Source organism: Lutra lutra, chromosome 11 (genome assembly GCF_902655055.1).
Source record: "Lutra lutra chromosome 11, mLutLut1.2, whole genome shotgun sequence".
Classification (NCBI taxonomy): Eukaryota; Metazoa; Chordata; class Mammalia; order Carnivora; family Mustelidae; genus Lutra; species Lutra lutra.
The window spans coordinates 83,830,856-83,854,471 of record NC_062288.1 but is presented as its reverse complement, the minus strand read 5'-3'; the positions used below and the strand labels follow the sequence as shown (position 1 = coordinate 83,854,471).

At 38.5% G+C, this 23,616-nt stretch overlaps 1 protein-coding gene across 5 annotated transcripts in view; it reads left to right on the top strand.

Moving 5' to 3' along the window:
- GRM8 (glutamate metabotropic receptor 8) overlaps positions 1-23,616 on the top strand; it is a 768,517-nt gene that overhangs the window by 353,627 nt on the left and 391,274 nt on the right. For all 5 annotated transcript variants that reach the window (XM_047695832.1, XM_047695830.1, XM_047695831.1 and 2 more), the window contains exons 4-6: positions 14,131-14,266; positions 14,744-14,898; positions 16,176-16,313. In XM_047695832.1, the coding sequence (XP_047551788.1) occupies positions 14,131-14,266; positions 14,744-14,898; positions 16,176-16,313 (429 nt within the window). The remainder of the gene's footprint in view (positions 1-14,130; positions 14,267-14,743; positions 14,899-16,175; positions 16,314-23,616) is intronic.

Below are 23,616 nucleotides of genomic sequence, written 5' to 3'. Positions count from 1 at the left end.
ATTTATGAGGTAACAAATTGTTATCCTTTTGTCATTTGTAGTTCTGATCGGTTTTCATTTTTGTGCTTGGATGATGTTGGGACTATTGAAAGCTTAATGTTCTTTTCTAAGAACCCCCTTAAATAAATGATATAATTTAATACAAAATGTTACAACACACCTGGCAAATTTTCTGTAACACTGAGGATGTAGAAGTTTCTTAGTTTCGATGAAAGAGTATTTGATGGTGAATCCCTTAGGGATGTAATTTTGTCCTGGCTTGCACATTTTCAGTTTGCAATAATAGGAATAAAATGTTTAGAAAATTATTCTCACAAGTTCTGACATGTTTTAACATTGAAATAAGTAATATCATGCATATAGCTGTTTGATTAGTTATGATTAAAATTTATTGAATCCAACTGAAATCCTTTGTTCTTAGGATTGATGCTTTGCTATTCTCCCCCTCAAGTGGCCCTTTCAATTGTTTTTTTTTTTTTTTTCTCTGTGTTCCTTCCACCCAAAGGTGGGTTGTCTGTTTGTTATTGTGAAAAGGTGAAATTAAATCCCTTTTTGTACATAAGGGCGGTGTTTATTACATCATATCTAAATTATTAATGACAATTACATTTTCATGGGAAATACCAAACTTCTCTGCTGGTTTGTAGTATCCATTAAAGTAGATTTTATTGTTTTCTGGTTAGCTAAAAATAAATCCTAAGTTCACTTCTGAAATGCTTTTGGATTTGTTGATCCTGGTGCATATCGATGTACTATAGAGCTCTTTTTTATGCTTCTCTGAGCGCATATTCCCATGGTCATTGGCAGGAGGCAGTGAATCTTATTCACAGTTCCTGATTCCATTCTCTTGGCTCTGTGTCCCTAGGCTACCCTGAATTATATAACATTTCTCACATCAAATTGTAATATTTATTTATATATTGTGTGTATAAGTATGTTAAGATCAGGGACCATGTCTTCCTCATTTTTGTAACTATAGATTCCAACAGAGCATCCAGCATGTAGTAAGGGCTCAGTTAATGCTCTGTGAGTGATGGCAGGCATGGGTGGGCTTGTGGGGATAGATGCCTGAAGGACACTTTTTTTGAGAGGATGTTAATGAATGAAATTTCTGCCTAACCTAAACCAGACTAAAAAGCATTTTTCCAAATAATTCATTCCTGTTAGTATAAAACTTTAGAGTTTTTATTTTAATTATCTGACCTTGCCTGTTGGTGCTATGTTTAATTACATATATTGAGATTTAATAATGAAGAAGATAATTATTGAGAGACAGTAAAGCAAAGTACAGTAGTATACTTAGCTATTAGGATAAGGTTCATGAGGCTGTCACTTGACTGCTTACTAGCTCTGTGATCTTGGAGACAGTTTCTTCAATATAAAAATAATTTTATAATGTTTACCTTATTCAATGGCACTGGGATATTATGAGGGTGAAATGAGATATTAAAACATGGTGAACTAGTGTTTTTTGAATCATTATTATTATTTTCTATTCTAAAATAGATTTTTCATTAAGGAAAAGGTAATAATTGATTCCATTTCTGTATGGGGGAGTCTTGCATCTCAAGTTATTAATGGCCCTCTATTTTAGTAAAATCTAGTCCAAAACTTATTATAACCGGAGTCCTTTAAACTTTTACAATGCAATAGGGAAAAAAGCAAATCACCCAATTTAAAAAGTCAAAGAACTTGAATAGGTATTCCTCCCAAGAAAACATACAAATGGCTACCATGTATATTAAAAGATGCTCAACGTCACTGATCATCAGAAAAATGCAAATCACAACTACAGTGAAATAACACATCATACCTGTTAGTATGGCAATTATCACAAAACAAAACAATCAAACATCAAATCATAGTAAGTGCTGGAGAGAATGTAGAGAAATTGGGACCCTTGTATATTATTAGTGGGAATGTGAAGTGGTACAGCTGTTATTGTAAACAGTGTGTAATTTCTCTAAAAAAAATTAAAGCTAGAACTACCACATAAGCAATCCAAAAAAGTTGAAATTAAGATCTTGGAGAGATATCCATACTCCCATGTTCATTTGCGGTATTATTCACAATAATCAAGCTATGGAAACAACCCAAATATCTATGGACAGATTATGTGTGGAATATACATACAATGGAATATTATGCAATCATAACAAAGAAGGAAATCCTACTATGTGTGACTAATTGTTAAATTAGTCACTTAAAAGGAGAACATCCTTTTAAGTGAAATAAGTCAGTCTTAGAAGGGCAAATCCTGATGATTTTGCTTAAAAGAGGTGTCAGACTTACAGAATGGTGATTACCAGGGGCTGGGAGGAAGGAGAAATAGGGAGTTGTTCAATGGGTATAAAGTTTCAGTCTCATAAAAGATAAATACATTCTAGAGATCTCCTGTACCATACAGGGCTTGTAGTTAATAGTATGGTATTATGCACTTAAAAACTTGTTGAGAGGGTAGATCTCATGTTAAGTGTTCATACTATTTAAAAAAAAAAAAAGGCGGTGGCAGGGACACAAGGAAACTTTTGGAGATGATGGGTAAGTTTATTTCCCTGATTTTGTTGATAGCATCATAGTTACATGCCTATGTCCAGACTCTTTAAATTGTGTACATGCAACATATACAGTACCTTTGTATCTCAGCTACACTTCAATGATGCTGTTAAACTTTTTTTTTTTAAAAGAAAGAGTTCTTTAAATAATTAAAATGTAAAACAGCTTGCTATCAAAAATGTGTATTCAGTTTCCTCTCTTTTTAGTCCTATCTGAATCCAGGAAGTTAAGTATATAGCTACATTTTTAACCTTTTAATCTCTCAAACACATAGATCAAATCCTGCTGTGGAAAATGATCTTGCATTACCAGAGAAACACAAGTTTTTGCATTTCCTTAAAGAGGGAGTTTTTAAAAGCATTTGCTGCTTATGTTTATTCTCAGAAGTCCGTTTCTTACTTTAGTCACTACTGTACATTGATTGTAGGGAAACTCTTGCTCTAAGGAGTTATTTAGCTAAAATAAAAATGACATTTTAGCTATTGGTTCCTTCTTCCTTAAGTAGAGAAAATGTCATCCCCTTTGAATATTTGTTGAAAATGCTGCTTTGAGTCAAGGCCACTGATTGAAAGCCAATACATAATGGAATTCAAGTTATGCTGACAAGTAGAATAGGATATTTCTTGGGTGCTTAAGAGAAGAATGCTCCTGGTTTGTCAGCTGTGAAAGCTGCTGTTGGGAGCCTGCTGAGAGTGTACTGTTGGCAGAAGCTCTTTGGAAATGATTTTATGTTATATACGCATATAACATAGATCCAGAAGTGCTTTGCCTTTTTCTGAATGATGGCATTTTCAATATGTAGCCATGCTTATTGTCTCTTTATTAGATCATTCTACTATATCGTGAAATAGGAGCTCCTTGTTCACTCACTTATTCACTGCACATCCAGTGAATGCCCACCAGTAGCAGGCTTTATCAGACCCTAGAGACCTCCTGAAAAGTAAGCTCTATGAAGTCAGGGGCTTTCTCTATCTTGTTCACTGCTGTATACTCTGTGTCTAAAAAGCATATGACAAGTAACAAGTGTTCAATCAATACTCGTTGAGTAATCGAAGAACAGTGGATCCCCTGGATATCCTCCCTCCATCTTGGTAATTAAACTTAATGGCTATAATTCTGTAATGAATTCCTAATCTGTAACTGAATGACGAGTTTCTAATCTAACTGGGATGGGCTTAATTCACAGCCTAATACTAATTTTTTTTTTCCCTTAGTCCAGAATGGGTAAGAAATTTAATCAGTGCTCACTTTGATTCCAATAGTTTTGGCATAAATGTTTTTCTGGGCAATGGGCTGGAAAATATGAAATTCTCTTCTCTCAGTGAGTCTGTTCATATTGGGCCTTTGAGCATTTACAGGGAGTTAGTTTTATCTTCTAAAACCTTCTTGTCGTATTGTTGGCTCCAGTATCTGGTAACCTACTTTAAAAGGCAAAAACAAACAAACAGATGAAGCAAAATAAAAACCGCCAAACACTCCAAAAATGGTACTTGGAAAATAATCCAAAGAAATATAAATGCGTACAGCACATTAGTAAAACTTATTTAAAACTGGTCAAGTCCTTCTTCTTCTCCTAACCCTGCATTTGCTGTTCTGACCCTACAGAGAATCTTTTTTTTTTGCCCAGCTCCAAATAGTCCTTATTCAGATGGTATGCTGTCTGGGCTCCCTGAGTTCTACTCCCGCTCTTTCTTCCCTTCCCATCACCTCCCCCCATGTCATTTTCCTTCTCACTGCTTTCTTGGTTTCCTCTTTTTTTCCTTCTCTTTCTTTCTTTACCTGATCTTTCCCACATAGTGTACCTACCCATATTTCCTTAGATATTTACAATTTTCAGAAGTGGGAAGAGGCAACACATCATAAATTTTGGTCTAGCTTGTGGTGGGCATGAGTTTCCCTTCTGATTGTAGGACTTTCTATGGTTAATGCCCCATTGACTGGAATCTCTATTAAGAGTTATTATTTTGTGTATCTTTGGAGAATGAAGTTTGAGGTGTTTTGAAATAGTGTTATAAGTGAATATTGCTTGATGAAAATGAATTGCCATTTCTATTTGGGGTTTGTCAATTTTGATTTTTAAAAATGTACAACTAATATATTTTCTGTGACAAAAATTAATCTGTTAAGTGCTTATTTAATCCCTTATTTATTCATAGTAATGCATTTGGAAGATAGTAGCATCCCCTTGGTGTTCAGATGAGGACAAGAGGCACAGAAAAGTCACATAACTTACCCAGCATCACTAGTCAGTAGGAGAAGGGCCAGGATTTAGAGCCAGGAAGTTGAGCCCCAGAGAAGAGATTCATAACCACCATAGCCCGCTGTTCCTCTGAGCAAATGTTTAGAACTGTGATAAGTCATGCCGAATTAGAAAGCTTCCTATGCTATGGACACTGACCCTGTGAGACTCTTCCAACCCACTCTTCCTCTAGAGCATAAGCATCTCTCTGAGATCCCGGAGACTTGCAGGAGGGGGGCAGGAGATGACTCTCTGTGCCAGTCCTTTTCATAGTGGCTTGTCCCCATTGTTGCTCTTCACGGGACACATAAAGGAGTAGGATTTGGCTCATGTCTTTTCTGTACCAAGAGTATCATCCCTTTATTTGCTTTTCAGAGTCCCTTTAAAAGTCTGCATGGCATTTGATATAGGAAAAAGGATAAAATGCTTTACAGAGAGAGAAAAAGAGAGAGAGAATGAGCACAGATTTAAGTGCAATTTTGCTGTTTTAATCCATGTTGTTAAAGATAACACTTTTCTTCACTGTGATGCGCGAGATAAATCTTCTCTTTCGCAAAGTGCACTTCAAGCTGACAAACGTACACACTTTGATCATGTTGTGCACTTTTCTGCTAAGTCCCAGTTGTACACCACATATGGAGATGAAAATATTGTTACAAAAGGCGTGATTACACTTATTTGAACCTTAGAACAAATTTTATTTAACTATCACTAAAGGACCAATTACATTGGACCAAGTTGCTGTTTTGCTTCTATCTCCAGAAAGGTAGAAAGAAATGATGTCAGGGATATTTAGGGTGGAGACTTGTGATGTTGTGATTTATAATAAATATGTATTTGGCTTTTCTCCTCTTTTGGGGACAGAACTCCTAAAAATTGTTGGAATCTTCTAAGTGATGGAAATAATGAAGGTATCTTTTGCTATATTAATAAGGTGACTGGGGAAGCCGTTATGTATCCTGAGGATTAGGGCTGGTTGCTGGGAGAACCAACACTGGGATTGGTTATACAGTTGGAGCTTCCAGTCCCCCGACCCCCCAACCTCTAGGAAGGGCGAGGGGCTGGAGATTGAGTTCAATCACCAACGGCTGATGATTTAATCCACCAAGCCTATGTAATGAACCCTCCATAAAACCCCAAAGGGTCAGGATTAGGAGAGCTTCTGGACTGGTGGACACCTGGAGATTGGGGGAGAGTGGAGCACTCAAAGAGGGCATGGAAGCTCCGTGCTCTTTTTCTACATCTTGCCCTCTGCATCTCTTCCATCTTGCTATTCCTGAGTTATATAGTCTTATAATGAACTGGTGATCTAGTAAGTGAAATGTTTCTCTGAGTTCTGTGAGTTGCTCAAGCCAATTAATTGAACCCAAGGAGGGACTTGGGACCACTGATTTGTAGGCAGTTGGTCTGAAGTAGAGTTAAAATCTGGATTGTGACTCATGCCTAAGTAGGGTGGTGGGGCAGTCTTGTAGGACCGAACCCCAAACCTCTGGGACCTGATGCCATTTATGGGCAGATAGTGTCAGAATTGAATTGAATTGTAGGATATCTAGTTGGTGTCAGGAGAATGGGTTAGTGGTGGTGGAGAAACTCCTCCCCTCCAGAACTGGGATCTGGACACTTTGGAGTGTTTATGTGTTTTTACTGTCATTAAGAAAAAAACAAAAACTGGCTGTTTGGTTTTTGTTCATTGCTATTTTCTGAAGCCACATTCATAAGAAATGAATAATGGTTGATTAAGTCTCATCTTTATTTGGCCAAAAGTGGTTAATTATAGGCAATTTTTTGTGGTCAATCAAAAATTGTGACCAGTTTTTACCAGTAGTCTAGTCATTCTCTCTGACAATTGATAAATGATAATTTTGTTGATTTGTTTATGCACCAAACTGAAGCTTGTCATGTAGATCTAACAGGTTATACAGGTTATACGACCAGAGACTTGACCTGATTTACTTAGAACTTAACTTGACAGAATTGTGAACCAACCAACACTGGTAATAATCATGTTGCTTAAAAAATCGTATTTAATATCCTATACACAGCTTTGTAAGTAATTTCATTCCTAATAATTTAATCCTCCTCGATTTTCAGCACAGTTGGAACTTAGCGCTGTGACATTGTTTCTTGTTTTATTTTCCTTCTTCCACATTATTAATAGAGATTTTGTTCTTAAAAATAAGCAACAACTAAAAATGTGATACTTTATCCTTTCAGATTGCTTTAACAAAACTTATCTTTTGAAATACTGGGGAGTTTTATAATCCTAGTTCTGTTGTCTGAGCTGGCCTGATTCCAGTTTTGTGCTGTTTATAGAGGTTGCCTTTCTTTGTGCAATAAGTTCTCTCTGAAGAGGAGTTTTGAAATTAAGCAATAAAATTTCACTAATTATTTGATGTATTCTGTCTTTTTAGAGATACAATATCTTCATTTCTCTATGAGTTTTAATTTGTATAAATGGTAAGTGCCCCTTCAGATCCCCATTCAGCGAAGGACCCATTGGCTTGGCTGTTAGGGCTGCTCTACTGGCCCTTTAAGGATTGTTTGGCTGCAGAGAGCTGCCATGCCCAGTCTTTAACCCCACCCCTTCCTTCCTACTTCAGGATGGGGCCCACATTCAATTGATGGGGAATCTATAATGATCTAGTTCAAAACAACTCTGGGAGCCCTTCTAGTCTCAGTGCTCCCTGTGGTGTTGGGAGCTTGTCATTGGGCCACAACCAGCTGGACTTCTCTGCTCAGAACTGCTTCCTTTCTTGACCCTCCAGAAGACGGAGGCCAAGGAAAAATAGTGTTTCAAACTCCTCCTAAGGGTCCGCTCCCTGGGGAGCCCAACCCGTGATAACCTTGTCTCGGACACTTAAGACTTCAGCTTCTTATTGATCTATAGGCAAATGTTAAGTGAAACAGAATGTATGGTTGTTTTCACAGCAACTATTGCTTCTTAATAGATGGCACCATTAATAGTTTCATAGTTTTTACTATTGTGTTATTCTTTTAAGGGGTTAAATTCTAATTTTCAAGCCAGATCTTCAAAATATTTATGGACTCCCCTTGAAAAGAGACTTGGATCTTTAGGGTAGGAATTGGGGGTTAAAGAAAAGAAAGTAAGTAACTTTTCCCATTTTCTTGCATTGAAGTTGTCCTAATCAGATTGTGTTAACCAATGATAGGTTTAAAGTGAAATCTAGTCATCTTATTTATGGCGTAGACAAATGGACAAGTATCACTTCTCAGAACTTTGGATATTTGGTAATATTATACAAAGAGTGGTGAAGGATTCAAGAATATGATCGGTTGACAATCCCATGTTTTAAGTCTGAATGCAACTATCTCCCCTGTCAGGTTTAGCGATAGTGCTTATCTGGTCATGGTGGTGATGATGATGATTAACAACAATAATAATGTAGCACATTTGTATATACTTTTATCATAATACCCTTTTAAATTTGATTCTCTTGACATCGCTGGGAGATGGTTATTATGGATCTTGTTACAGAAATGAGGAAACTGAGAGGTGAGAGATTTGTCTCAGGTCACACAGAATCGACTCTCAGGTCTTCTGATGATGTCAGGTCTGTTTTCTTCTTCACTCCAATATCGTTTTGCACTGGCAAATCAAAACGTGTGAACATACCTTTCACGTCTCAGACCTGAGACATCAGGCTACTCACCCATGAAATAGATAAACCTTGTGAAATGGGATTATTTATAAAATTTGCTCTTGAATCAAGGAGAGCAAATTATTGTGTCACCCTACAGATGGAAGAACTAAGGCTAAGGTGATATTCTAAGTCGTGGCACCTGATAAAAACTGTTTTGGGAGGCAGACCCATTTCAGTGACAACTTCCCGAAATATCAGGTCCACATTTGTTTATTTCTTTTACATCACTTATTTTTTAACATGTAATTACATGCATCCTTTTGTTTCTCTACTCGACTGAGAGGTGTTTGAAGGTGGAACTGTCTCATATCTATTTCTCTGTGCCAGCAGTGCCTTAAAATAAGTCTTCCATCTTTTCACCCAGCAAAGGTTTGTTGAAGTCTTTTTGTGCCAAACACAGTGATATGTGATATGGGGTATGGCTGTAAATGTGAAAGACAAGGTTCCAGTAGTCAAACAGTCTATAGTCTAAGGTGAGAAAAAAAAAATAAAAGAATATAAGTATCGTGGTTTCTCTAATGCCAAGGAGACCTGGAATATCAAGGACTTGAGGAAAGTCTGAAGACATGCCTTTGCAGGGATAATGGGAACGTTTTAAGGGTGGACCTTAAAGTTTAAACTGAAGAAGTTTAAGTCAGTTCTAAGAAATCTGCAGAGATTCAAAGTATCTAGTATTGTATTTTTACAGCCGTCAATTGATTTATAAGGGGAAACCTGCTGGGTTTTGCTTTTAATGAATCTGTAAATTTGCTTTATTTTATTCCTCAATCATTTGTACCTACTTAACCATTAAGCAACAGGTATGGTCGATTGTGGATAAGCAAGATGATAGAAAAAGTTTAGACTTGGAGTCAGACAGACATGGCTCTGAACCTGGGCTCCAGACTCTTGCTAGCTGTGATACCCCTGTTTCTCAGTGTCCTCATCAGATATATGTGATAATACCAGTCTTAGATTGCTATCATTAGGACCAGTGAGGTATCAGTGAATGAGACTGAGAATGAATGGTCTTCTGTGTTGTGGAATGTACATAAAGTGTTCGGTTCTGTGAATGATCTTCCAATTATTATTAAATGATCAAAAGAAAAAAATTTACACAAGCAAGATCAGACAGCAAATTCCAGAAAACAGCCAGTTATAAATTCCTCCATGCAACATTCTTTTCCTACACTTTAGGAAAGTGCTAAGCTTTAGAAATTATTTCTTACAGAACTGGGAAGCCGACAGAACAGGAAAGTTGGTGTCCCTTGAATTGCATACAGTCAACACTCAGGTTGAGATGTGGAAAATAGATGCAATAGACATATTCTGTGATGGAGGGCAACTCCTCTTCCTCCTGCTCATCCCAGGAGTCTAAAGCAAGTCAGAGATATTTAAAAAGGAAAACATTAGATAATGTAGGAAAGGTAGTATAGGCATTGTAGGTATAAGTATTGGAGGAAAACATCTTTGATGAAAAATGAATGTTTGACTAAATTTCACTGATGTTTTTACCAAACCCTAACAGTATATAATGACTTCTTTTGAAATCATAGAACCATTTCGGAGGTGGGGTGATGACATTTATTATTGCTTTTTGATATTTCCTATGCAATCATCTTTCATCATTAGATTATTTTGCATTATCATCTGGCTATTCTTATGTGTACATCTTGGCATTCAATTATATTACAAGATGCCGAAGATAGGTAATCTTTGAATGTCTGTAGCTCCTGAAACATAGTAGACCATGAGTGCTTCGGAATGGATTAACTGTTGAACTTTTTGACGGATGTGAAGATACAAAGTGTGAATGAATTTCAGGGCTAAATCTTCTAGTTCTAATCATTTGAGAAGTAATAACAGTCCACAGTTTAACAAACTATCCATAAGGCATCAAACAGCAAGATGCCATAAGGAACAGGATCTCCATATTTGTTCAGCTGAAATAAATTAATTGTGTAGTCCCCTTTTCCAGGAAAACACAAATTGACCAGGCTGACAAGTATGAGACATAGGCATAGAAGATATGAAATGGATTTAGAGCATGTAAAAATCCAACCTAACTAACTCAGCTTTTTACAAACAAAAAAGTTTGATAGATCTGTAGTGAATGAATAAATCAGTGAATTCAGACTACACTATGTCTGGATTGCCTGTTTGTCTCATCTGAAATAATCATAATAAAATTTTTTCAGCCTTCATTTCTTCCAGCTATGGAGTCAGTAGTAATCTCAGAATACTTATCCTAAGACATGTCTTTAATGGGATGCTTAAGTAATCACAGCAATTTAATTAAAAGGGCAGTCATATTTTAAAACAGCTATTGTTCCACAGAGTGTTACAGTTTTGTTCTCACATTTCTACAGTTATCTAATGCTTCTACTCATCAGTTTTTTGTTTGGTTTTGATTTTTAAAAACATTATGTAGTTCTCAACTTACCACTAGTCTTTGTCTCAAAAGTTTTCTCTTCAAAATATGTGTTGTTTCTTTCTGTTCACATTTGCTAGCCCCCTCTCCAAAGCTTGTAGTTTTACAGAGCTTCGTCATTCACCTTTTCCTCTCTTTGGTGGAGGCACCTGGGTGGCTCAGTCAGTTAAGCATCTGCCTTCAGCTTACGTCATGATTCCAGGGTCCTGGGACTGAGCCCCATGTTGGGCTCTCTGCTCAGTGGAGAGTCTGCTTCTCCCTCTCCTCTCGCAAAAAAATAAATTTTAAATATATGTATATTTAATTATATGTTAATTTAATTTTATATTTATATATGTGTGTGTGTGTGTGTGTGTGTGTATGATTTTCCCTCTGAGTGATCTGTTCACTACCAACCCTTCAACTACTGACTATATCAGCACCTGACAGAACTGTTATTACATTTTCTGTCTCTTTCTTTAGCTCCAGATCAGCTTCTTCAGTTTGATGTTGCATGGGTTCTTCAAGAACAACTTGTCCTGAGTCAAAAATCCTTCTTTTCTCCTCTACGTGCCTGTGCACCCGCCTGTGGTGCTTACTTGTGTAACGGTGACATCACACAACCTGGTCACAAAGGCCAAAACCTTAGTGTCATGCTTAGTGGTTTCCCATTACCTCACTACTTGGGTGAAATCAGTGCAGCCTAAATATATAGAATTTTTATTTGTAACTCCTACCTCAATAAAGCCAGAAGAAAATAGTATGAAGCTTCTCTGATTCTAACTCAAATTCTAACAGCTCTAGTGGTTCCGTCACTGGAACCAGCCCTAGTCACATTGTCTCAGGCATCATTTTCCAGTGCCTCTTCCAATAACCTCCTCATGGACCTCAGTGCCTTCCGTCCTTTCCACTCCAGGTTGTCCTGTGCAACAGGCACCCGCCTCCATTTTTCTTCTGTGAAATGCAGTGTTCACAGATGGAACATCTTTCTGTGGGCTACTTAAAAGAGTGAGGAGATAGAAACATTGAGTGAGACAGTTAAGCACTTTAATTATTCATAATCTTCCACAGGACCTGCACAAGCCATGCTTGATCTGGCCCCCATCTACCTCTCATCTTTGTCTTACACTTCTCTCCCTCTCACTCATTAGCTCTGCTGACTTGTTCTGCCCTGCTCTTTCCTGACCTTTCTCATGCTGCCTTCACCCATTCTCTCTTCTTTCTGACCCCAACATCACTTTAGGGAGACTTTTCCTGAACACTCCTCAATGTAAATTGAATGCCCTTGCTCTTCCTCATGGGACTTGCCATAATTTATAATTATATACTTATTTTTGTCATTTTGTTCTATGTTAAGCCTATTTCACCTACAACGTTTCTGAACTCTGAAGGTGGAGACGGTGTCTGTTTTATTCACCATTGCATCTACAGCCCCTGTGCCATAACTGGAAGATAGTGAGCATGCAGTAAATATTTAATGAAAGAATGAATCAATCATCACAACTACTAGTGGCATATCTGTAGGCTAGCTATCTACAGGATCTGTCTGTGGATTCTGGGCAATTCCCACCCCTTAAAATGGTTAGTAAAAATATTGCTTATTGTAGGAATAACTTTGACCATGCTCTAACTTATGAAAGATATAACCTTCAGTACTCTAACACTGTTATTGTACATTATTGCCACACATGGCAAGTCTGATCACAACACACTGGATACCCATTGTTTGGCTACCAGACATTTCTTCTTTATTTGGCTACCTGAGGTTTCTTCCCAAGGCATAAAACTCATCATGTAATTCTCCTACATATGAACTTTTAATGTATTCCCATTGTTTTCAAGATAAGGTACAAATTGTTTGGCATGTCTAACAAAGTCCTTCTCAAGCTGGGCCTGGCCATTCTTTTCAACTTCAGCCCCCAACTGGTCTTGACCATAGGCCATAATCAAACATGATTCATACCTTGGCCTCTACCAGAAATGTCCCACTTTTGTCCCTAGATGGATGCATATTTGCTCTTTAAAATCCAGCTCTCTTAAGCACCTGAGTTACTCCTTCCTTTGTGTTCCCATTGTGCAGGTATATCCTCTTTATTCTAAAATTTACCACATATTCTATGATAATTTATTGGGATGCCTGTCTCCCAGACTAGATGGTAACTGCTGGATTAGATTATGTATTCCCAGTGTCCAGCCCAATATATAACATATAATGAATCCTAGTAATATTTGGGTGACTGAATGTATTTGGCAATTGTTTGGAAGGAAAATGCCTTTGCTCACTGAAGCAATGTTATAAATGGTGATGTAATTTTCATCTGACTCAAAAAAAAAACAACAACCCTATTTAAGTCATAATGGAACTGAAACATATTGCTCATATTCCTTTTTCTTCTAATATTAGAATATGTTCTCTTTCTATTCCACTGAGATTGAGGAACCTTGATAGGTGGCAGAGATCTTTTCTAAACTTTCTCTTTGGTTTCTCATTGCCTTAGAAGGAGAAGCCAAAGAAAGAGTTCGTTTCTTTCTATCTCTTCCTTACTTCTTTCCTTCCTTCCTTCCTTCCTTCCTTCCTTCCTTCCTTCCTTCGTTCCTTCTTTTTCTCTCCCTTTCTTTTCTCTTTCTTTCTTTCTTTCTTTCTTTCTTTTTTTTTTGGTATGATAATGGGATGGGATTTCTGCCATTTTGATTTTCTCAATGGAGACATAAATTCAGCTGAGGGTTCAAATCTTTGGGACTTGCCTATGTCTCAGTCTCAAATACCACTTGTCTCATAACACACCATTTTGCTGATACATAAAAATTTTTCTGTAATAAATACTATGAGCTATCAAATGAAATTAACTTTAAAGAAGGTCTACTAATAAAAGGGTCTTTTTACTTAATAAGTGGTCTCACCTATAAGACATACTCATTTTATTAATCCACGCACTTGTTTTTCCATGTACATCAAAATTGCCATTCTTTTTTGTGCTCCTTGACTCTCATTACACATTTTGTATTCTTTGGTTTTTATTATAGTTATCCACAAAACTAGTGTTGAAACTTGGAAAATAAAACAACAACCCTGATGTATGATTAAATGATTGATGTCATTTATTTGACGTATATTGTAATGTGAACATGATTACTTTCAATAGATGAGAATGACACATGTTTTGAAATTCAATGTACTTTGAATCATATGTTTTTATAAAGCAGTTAACCTCATTAAGTTGGTTAATTAAATAAGTGCCTTTTCTCAGTCATTCTCTCTCTCTTTCTTTTTTTTTTTTAAATAGGTGGTGTTTGCATTGCTCAATCACAGAAAATCCCACGTGAACCAAGACCTGGAGAATTTGAAAAAATTATCAAACGCCTGCTAGAAACACCTAATGCTCGGGCAGTGATTATGTTTGCCAATGAAGATGACATCAGGTGCTGATTAATTTTCTTTCTGGTGTAGGGTCACATTTGCAACACACATCTTTTTTTTTTTTTTTAACATATTTCATATTCAATGTACAATCTTATGAAATTTCACAGGAACTGCAACATTCTCATGCAATTGCAGACTACCTTCCTTCTGCTGCAGAGACACAACAGCCTTCTAGTTTCTAAGTCTGAAATGGCTATAGAGTAAAACCTGAGGACTGAAAGAAATGAGACAAGTAAGGATGATAGCCAGAATGATGTGAATGAGGTTAAGGATGAGGCTGATTAACAGGTGCTGGAGTTAAAGTCTCCAGTATGTTTCCTTTAGAAATGATAAAATTCAAGCAGTTAGTGATTGACTAGTTAGTTTAACAGTGACTTACTGAGTGCATATAATTTGATATAACTGGTCTTCTACCATTCCTAAGTGTAGTGTTTCTTGATAAATATGGTATGGTTTATTTCTTTTTATTCCCATAGGAGGATATTGGAAGCAGCAAAGAAATTAAACCAAAGTGGTCATTTTCTCTGGATTGGCTCAGATAGTTGGGGATCCAAAATAGCACCTGTTTATCAACAAGAGGACATTGCAGAAGGGGCTGTGACGATTTTGCCCAAAAGAGCATCAATTGATGGTAAGGACAAACCAAGAAACTTTGTTTCATTCCAATTGAATCAAAGCTCAAAGGCAAAACCAGTGTATCACCATAGGATGAAATGCACCCATTGTTGATGACTCTGGATAGAATTTTTAATTCTGATGGTAGAATTACCAAGACAGTAACTCTTTAACCCAGCTTATACTTTTCATTAGAAAAGAGTACCCATTAGAATTTTTTTCTTTAAAAAAGGGAGTTAGCATTGTTTTTAGCTATTTCCACGATGTTGCCTCCTAACCTTGCATATTTCTATGGCACAGATGATGGGTACAGCACCGTCATGGGGCGAGGGCTGCTTTATAAAAAATGGAGACCTGCTGGGCTGATCTTATGGGTACATGAACGCAACAGCAAAGATACGGAGCCTCCCTGAAAGGAAGACTGTCTCACAGATAGCCTTTCCAACAGTCTTAGCAGTGACTGAAATGCCTACCTTCCCCATTATCTTCTGGAGAAGGCATTAGTTCCAGCTGGTCTCCCTTCAATGAGGTGGTCCCCTGAGCAGGCTGACACTTCGGCCCATTACCCCTGACCCCATAATATTATATTAGTACTGATTAGTTTATTGGATTAGCTGAAAGTGGAACATATAGGACAGATACATTTTGAGTGAAGTAGAAGCATAGAAACCTGGAGAATTGATTCCGCTAGGAGACAGAGAGAAGAATGAGAAAAGTGGGGGCGCCTGGATGGCTCAGTGGGTTAAAGCCTCTGCCTTTGGCTCAGGTCATGATCCCAGGATCCTGGGATCGAGCCCCGCATCGGACTCTCTGCTCACTTGGCAGGGAGCCTGCTTCCTCCTTTCTCTCTGCCTGCCTCTCTGCCTACTTGTGATCTCTGTCTGTCAAATCAATCAACCAATAAATAAAATCTTTAAAAAAAAAAAGAATGAGAAAAGTGTGAGTTGGTTCTGAATATATAGCAGAAGGTTGCTGGCGGCTGTGATATAGCGGAGCGGGGAGGTTGCTAGGATGACACCAACAACAGGCTCTCCTCTTCCGTTTATCTGTTGAGCCAGTTGCCTAAATGGTGAAAAGCAGGGGTGATAATATTGTCCACTGATTACCCTTGGCATTTACCATATGGGAAGACTGATTTCTGGGCTACTGGTTCCTCCCATTTGTTAATACTTTTATTTTTTTTCCCCTCATGCAATGATCACAACATAACTTAATTTCCATTCAAAAGCTTTGACAGTATTTGGTTTTACTTTTGAAAGAATATTAAAATCATAACTTTCTTCTCTAAAATAGGGTTTGATCGCTATTTTAGAAGCCGAACTCTTGCCAATAATCGAAGAAATGTGTGGTTTGCAGAATTTTGGGAGGAGAATTTTGGATGCAAGTTAGGATCACATGGAAAGAGGAACAGTCATATAAAGAAATGCACAGGTAACCACTGAAATGTTTTTCTTGGTGCATTTGTTTTATGATTACCTGAGAAATGAAGTTTTTCGGTATGGATGATGATCTATTTCTTCACCTCTCTTACTATAGTTTCTCATCAGGGTGGAACATATGCTGATCATTCAGCAATCCTGTGTGTACTCATTGGTTCTTAGAGTTGACATGTATTTCTTGACCCCATGCAATGTGCCCAACACTGGGGTATTTGAATTCTATTTAAAAAACATTTTTTGAGTTTCTACTATGTATAGAACACCTTAATAGGTTGGAGACATATAGACAAACCAGCAAGAAATGATACTGGTCTCCAGGTACTTAACATGTAGTGAGGTTGATGATCATAATACGTGATATGTGAGAGTCCCTTTTTTTCACTATTTCAACCCATGTCCCCTATAGTACAATTGTCCCCCATGTCCTGCATGGCTCTTGAAGCTACAGTTTTTTGATGCTTTATCTTCTATATTGTGTGCTTAAAAATAATAGTGATATTAAATGTATGTATTTTGAATATAAGAATGAAACATTTTTTATTTTAAGATAACATGATGATGTACATAGAACCATGTATGGAATTTTAAAAATTAGAGTTAAGTACTCAATTTAACAAAACCATAGACACAAGGTCAATATAAAAAACATTTTTAACTATATATATCTCTATGTATCTCTATCTGTATGGTTTCTTTTATAGAAACTAACATGTGGAAAATGAAATTTAAAGAATCCTGTTAATAGCAAGATCAACAAACATAAAACATGAAGGATAATTTTAACAAAGATGCATAAATCTTCTACACTGAATACTACAAAACTTGAATGAGCCTTTTATAACCATATACCCCTCTCTCGTCTACCCCTCAGACCCATATTTTGATAGATTCTCCTTTCCCTGTAATCCCTCTAATTACTTCCTTTGGAAATAGCTGCTCAATAGAAGGTATAATATGGGGGCGCCTGGGTGGCTCAGGGGGTTGAGCCTCTGCCTTTGGCTCAGGTCATGATCCCAGGGTCCTGGAATCAAGTCCTGCATCCGGCTCTCTGCTTGGCAGGGAGCTTGCTTCCTCCTCTCTCTCTGTCTGCCTCTCTGCCTACTTGTGATTTCTGTCTGTCAAATAAATAAATAATCTTTAAAAAAAAAAAGGTATAATATGATCAATGCTAGAGCAGACGTATACACAGAGTAAGGAGGGGGTGTGAAAAATGAGTAACATGCTGTGGAGGGGTCTGACTTCAGGCTTCCTGTGTGCCAGACACCCTTCCAGGAACTGGAACAGAGATGAAGTCTGTGCTCACGGGCCTTACACTCCAGTGTGAGGAGACAGACACTAAATAAGGAAGTAGATACATTAACAGAGACTTCCAGATGCTAAAGTGTGCTTCCAGGAAATACAAGGGAATGAATGTGAAAAGCTGAGCAGGTGGTATTGGCCAGGAGGGTGACCAGTAGGCTGTGCAGTCACAGAATGCTTCTCCAAGCAGGTGACGTTTGACATGAAACCTGAATGGTAAGATGTTGTCAGCCACATGAAGATATGATGGCAAACTATGCCAGGATCTAGGGCAAGTCTCCCTTGTTGAAGCCACTGGTGATGGGGGGTGGGGAGGAACAAGGTGGCTGGAGTGAGGGAGGGAGGGTAGTAAGTGAGAGGGAGAGTGACGGCCAGTGAGGCTAAAGGGGTAGGGGTAGGGGTCACATCATGCAAGGTCTTCAAGTTATTTCTAGAAACTCGAGTGCTGGGGCGGGGCTGGGGTTTAGGCTTTATTCTACCTGTAGGATAGGATTACTCAAGGCTTTGGATCTAGGGCATTGCTCAGGTACCTGTTTTCAAGCAGATTCCTCTGGCAGAGGTGTGAGGAGGGCTGGAGATCAGGAGAGAAAAAGGAGAAAGGTCAGTCGGGGCCCTTCTGCTAGTCCTGGCAATGCACAGTCACAGCCTGAAGAAGGATGCGAAGATCTGGACAGAACACAGAGGAAAGAAGTCCTGGGAAGTCACATTGATAGTACGTGGTGGCGAATACTGGTGTGGGGTTAAGAGATGGAGGCTCTGAACGTGAACTCTCTACCAGCTAGGCCTAGGAAAAGGGTGATGTCATTAGTTAGCAGAGAAGACAGAATGAATGGTAGATAAGGAAGGGAGAGACTTGAATTTGGTTTTGAGGTGGCCCCATGAAATTGCCCAGCAGGTGGCAGCATAAGGTCTGGGACCCCCCAGAGAATCCGGCACTAAAAATACAAGCTCTTGCTTGTCAGATGGAGTCCTGGAAGTTAAGGACCAGGGCAGAGATGCAATTGCCAAAGGAGTTGGAGCAGAGCTGAGGGAAGATTCTAGGGGAGGAGCCAGGAAAAGCCAGTGAGCATGGTGAGGGGTGCCATCTCAGTGAGCCGAAGAAAAGATGGCATGCATGTCAGTGCTGCTGAGAGGCCTGGCTGACGGATGAGAAGTGTGATACACTCAGATTGTGAGGGGCTGAGACAGAGCCAGAAGAGAGGAAATGGGGGAAAGAATGCTTTTTAAAAAGTCTGGCAAAGAAAAAAAAAAGTAGGTCTGGTGAAAAACTTGAGAAAGAAGCAGCGTTACAGAAATTTTCTTCAGAATAGGGCAAACTTGAGCATGTTTTCAGAGAAATATAATATGCAGAAGGAGTAGATAGAGAAAGAGAAATTAGCTGTGGGTTAGGATCTTGACAGATACTTTAGGGAGAGGCATTAAAAGGGAGGTGTTACCTTGAAATAATGTGATTCAGTTGGGGAAAAAAGATGCACACAGAACTGTACAGAAGTAGAGGGGGGAAATCCTATAATTAAAAGCTAGATTTGGACATAGATATTTCTTCAGAAATATATAACTGTAAGTTCAAGTTATGAAATTCAAAACTTCATGGAAGAGGTAAGTGTTTGATAAGAAAGATTTGAGAAAGAGCATCCAAGATGAGGGAAAAGGTGGGCCAGCAGGGCAAAGGCACAGAATAGGACATGGCATGGAGACATGGGAAGCACAGGGAAGGGGTGAGCATATTGGAAAGAGGGTGCATGTTAAGGAATAATGGGAAATAAAGAGGGTCTGGCTTATAGAAGGATGTGAAAGGGGAGTTTATGGAGTAACTTCTATGCTTTCACTCAGATATATTTTATATTGGGCTTAGTTCTGACTTCTGAGTGTTGCTATTTGATTGTATACTCATGTTCACAGCCCACTCTTGTTTAGACCATAAGAATGAGAGTCTACCATTCTCTCTCTCTAGGTATATACAAAGTTGGTAGGAAATTAGTTATTACATAATCATAATTTTTAATAGACTGTTTTCGGAATCTAAACTCTTATTTTTTCTAAACTCCTATTTTCAAAAAAAAAAAAAGTTGATATACGTGGATGTCCTTTCAGTGTCTGTGGATGGTGTATGCTGATACTTATCTCGAGCGTAGTTCTGACCTGGGTTATGGTACAGTCCAGAGTTGGTGGCATATCTGCTGCAGAGTCCTTCAATTGATTTGGGTGTTGCTAGCAACTGGAAAAGTCTCTCCAGTTAGAACTATTTCTAGTGCGATGAAAATGGTGTTTACTCTAAGTGCTAGGGCAAGTGCACCCTTAGGGAATGGGATTAGTAAACAGATTTTCAGGCAGATTCCATCGTGAGTGATACTGAAATAACTTGTTTCTGGGTGGAAAAGAAATAAATGAGGCGATGTTCTAGCTTAATTTGTTTTTAGATATATTTATTTCTTTGAGAAAGAGAGAGGGAGGGAGCGTGCATGCAAGCAGGGGGAGGAGTAGAGGGAGGAGGGAAAAGGAGAAAGAAGCAGATTCCCCAATGAGTGCAGAGCCTGCTTTGGGGGCTCCATCTCACAACCCTGAGATCATGACCTGAGCCAAAATCAAGAGTCGGACATTCAACTGACTGAGCCACCCGGGCACCCCCAAATCATTTTTTTTCAACAGTAACACGTGAATATTTCCAGATGTTGAGAAAAGATGTGTGTGCCCCACATTACCATCAACACTCAGTCTTCATCTCTGTTTTTGGGGAGGAAACGTGATCTAGCACATGAGTGGTCAAATGTACTTAAGAAGGAAAACCTATGGATATTCATGAGTAGGGGTGTCCAGGGTTTGAAAATTATTTTTTTTAAAGATTTTATTTATTTATTTGACAGAGAGAGAGAGATATCACAAGCAGGCAGAGAGAGAGAGGGGGAAGCAGGCTCCCCGCTGAGCAGAGAGCCCGATGCGGGACTCTATCCCAGGACCCTGAGATCATGACCTGAGCCGAAGGCAGAGGCTCAACCCACTGAACCACCCAGGTGCCCCTGAAAATTATTTATATTTCCAATATGTCTAATTCCATCCAATGCAGAAATGAATGAATACAGATGTGCATGTTTCAAAATTGGGCCCTTACAGAGTTCATGTTTAACCATCCACAGTGAGTTAAAAAGTTAGGGAACTGTGTGAGAAAGGATATTGACAGGGGCCTTTTTGCTGCGTTTAGGGTATCATTTGTGGGTTATGTTCTGAGTAAAATTTTACACTGGGCAATGATAATCTGTGAACGTAATTGTTTGCTTCCATTAGGAGCAATACTGGCAATGTATTTACATGGATAAGAGAGTGTTTCCCAGCAGGGGAGGGCTTCTGTCTTACCCATTTTCCTGAGGTAGAATGTCTTCAAGCAGTGAGGAGCACCCTCTTCCTAAAATTAACTTGGTGCTAACAGTTTTCTGAGATGATTTTCCCCCCTAGAATCTCAGGAAAGCTTTCAAAAAGATGTGATATTACTGTTAACTTTGATATGCTGGCCAAATTCCAAAGTGAAACAATTCCTACCATCCACTTAGCTATTTATGTAGTTATTATTGCTTCTGAGAGCTGCTGAGTTCTGAAAGCTACTACTACTTAATCCTGCTTAAAATTCCCTTTGTCTCTCTCGAGAAGAAAAAAGGATTCTTTTGTGCTTGTTATCAGTGGTGATGGGTGTTATTTTTTAGACATTTATCTGACCTCTCTCTCTTTTCACCCTCCCTCCCTTGTTCCATTCCCAGTCTTCATGCCTCTCCACTCCTCACAACCCAGACACCCACAGCACCCCCTCCCCCGAGAATGGTGGATTTTTATCATCTCTCCCTGTCCTTGCACGTTTTTCACAGACCCCTTTCCCCACTCGGGCTTCTGCCTGAGCTCCTCTCCCACTGTTCCCCTTCACCGCCTTGTTGTGTCTTTTTCCTATACTTTCTCCCATCAGTCCCTAATCTGCCATTGTTTTGTCCAGCAAGAATATCATCGGTGGTGGAGAGTTTTTCTTTTGAGGTCTTGCTTGACTTTTTTATGGCTGTCATTCTGATTTCTCGCCTTCCGTGGTGAAACCTGATAGTGAATTATTACAGGCCTGGAGTATGTGGGAAGTCATCCTAGGTCTATGCTCCCCAGAGGCAGACCCCCTCTCGGCTCATGCTGTGTCCTGGACTTCATTTCTTCATTGTGAATTGTGAAGAGCTCTCTGTGCCCTTATCAAAACAACATCCCTGACCAACCCAATATATTCAGTCGGCCCCACAGAGCATCTTAAAACCTCCCCTTGCCTCAGTCATTCATGCATTCATCATGATTTACTTGTTTATTCATTTTGGATGACCTCTCTTATGCCAAACACTGTGCTACAGATACAAAGAACTGACCACCCTTGCCCTTTGCTCACATGCATGTGCACTGTTTTACCTACAGCATTTGAAGTGCTTTCCTTGTCTATTGGGTTTTAATCCTTAGCCAGGAGGTTAGAACACTGCTGCTTAGCCTGCATATGGCTGACACTCCGATGCTAAATGGTGGTGAGCATATGCTACTTGAAATGGCCTATTGATTCTTATTTATGATGATAGAAATAGTGGTAATGGAAAAAGCAATGCACAGATATGTTTCTTCCCACAAACAAGCAATTTTGTCAGTGAACCAAATAGCAGGCTCAATAATTAGCTCCCTGAAAGGCCTGCCAATTTATTATCTAGGGCCAGAATAACTAACTAGGTGACTTTTCAGGTATAACTACCTCTCTACAGTCCTCTCTTGGTTTGGGAGGCTGTGGAAGGTGGAAGCTTTCACCCATTCACCAAGGACTCATGGAGACCATGTGAGTGAGTTGGGTAGTTAGCAATAGGGATAGATTTAGACAATTTGATTTGGTGACTCAGGATGAAGGGAAACTAAGATAACTTTCCCTGTGCTAAAATATGTTCTGCCATTCTTAAATGCTCCTTGCCCCTTGCCTAGAGTAAAACTCTGGGGGATGGTGTCCTTACAAGAGCACCGTGGGGTCATTGTTAGCCCATATGCTGCTGTTCTTAGTGAGTAAAATAGCAGCAACCCCAGAATGACTTATTTATGCCACTTCTGAGATTCCATATTGAATTTCAATAGATGGCAAAACAGGCATTGATTTCAGACATACTAGATTTCAGAATTTCAGAGCTTGGATGTAATATCAAGATTATTCTCTCATTTTCTAGATGAAGAAACAGGAACCCAGGAAGATTAAGTGAATTGTTGAAAATTCACATAGTCTCAGAACAGCAACTAGGATCTTGGTCTGTTTTATTTAAATTTATCCTTGACTTTTATATCCTCATTTTATTTTATTATTTACTTATTTCAGAGTGTTACCACATAGTTGGAAAATACTTTTTTCTCTTCATAATACTTACCATATAAGAGCGAAGCATTATGGAATTTTAAAATCAGCTATGAAATGAAACAGAAGTAACATATTGGGTTGTTACCTAATCCTATAGAAAATGGCATTTTAATATTCTTCATATTGGTTTTCAACTATACATGTAGTATTTGTGGGTGGGTCTTAGAATATACTTTTTATCCATTTCCTACCCTCCTGCCCTTTATAAAAGTAGACCTAAAACTGTATTTTTAAAAAATAGGAGAGCTTATCAACTGTAAGTTTTAATAACTCTAAGTCCAGTAGCATACTGAGTTATAGCAATTCACTTTGCTAAATTAATTTTCTCATTTATTCATTCCCTTATAGAAAAAAACTCACTTATTTTAAATCCATTCAAGAAGCACTATAATGTATAATAGCACTTCTAGAACTTTTGTGTGCAGATGAATTACCTGAGCATCTGGTTAAAATTCATAGGTCTGGGGTGAGGCATTCTGCATTTCTAACAAGTCTCAGGTGATGTGGATGCCAGTGGGCTCTGGGCCACACTTTGAGTAACAGGTGATATTACATTTAGTTTATAGAGGTAGCGAAAGCACCTGATGTTCAGTTAGCAGAATAA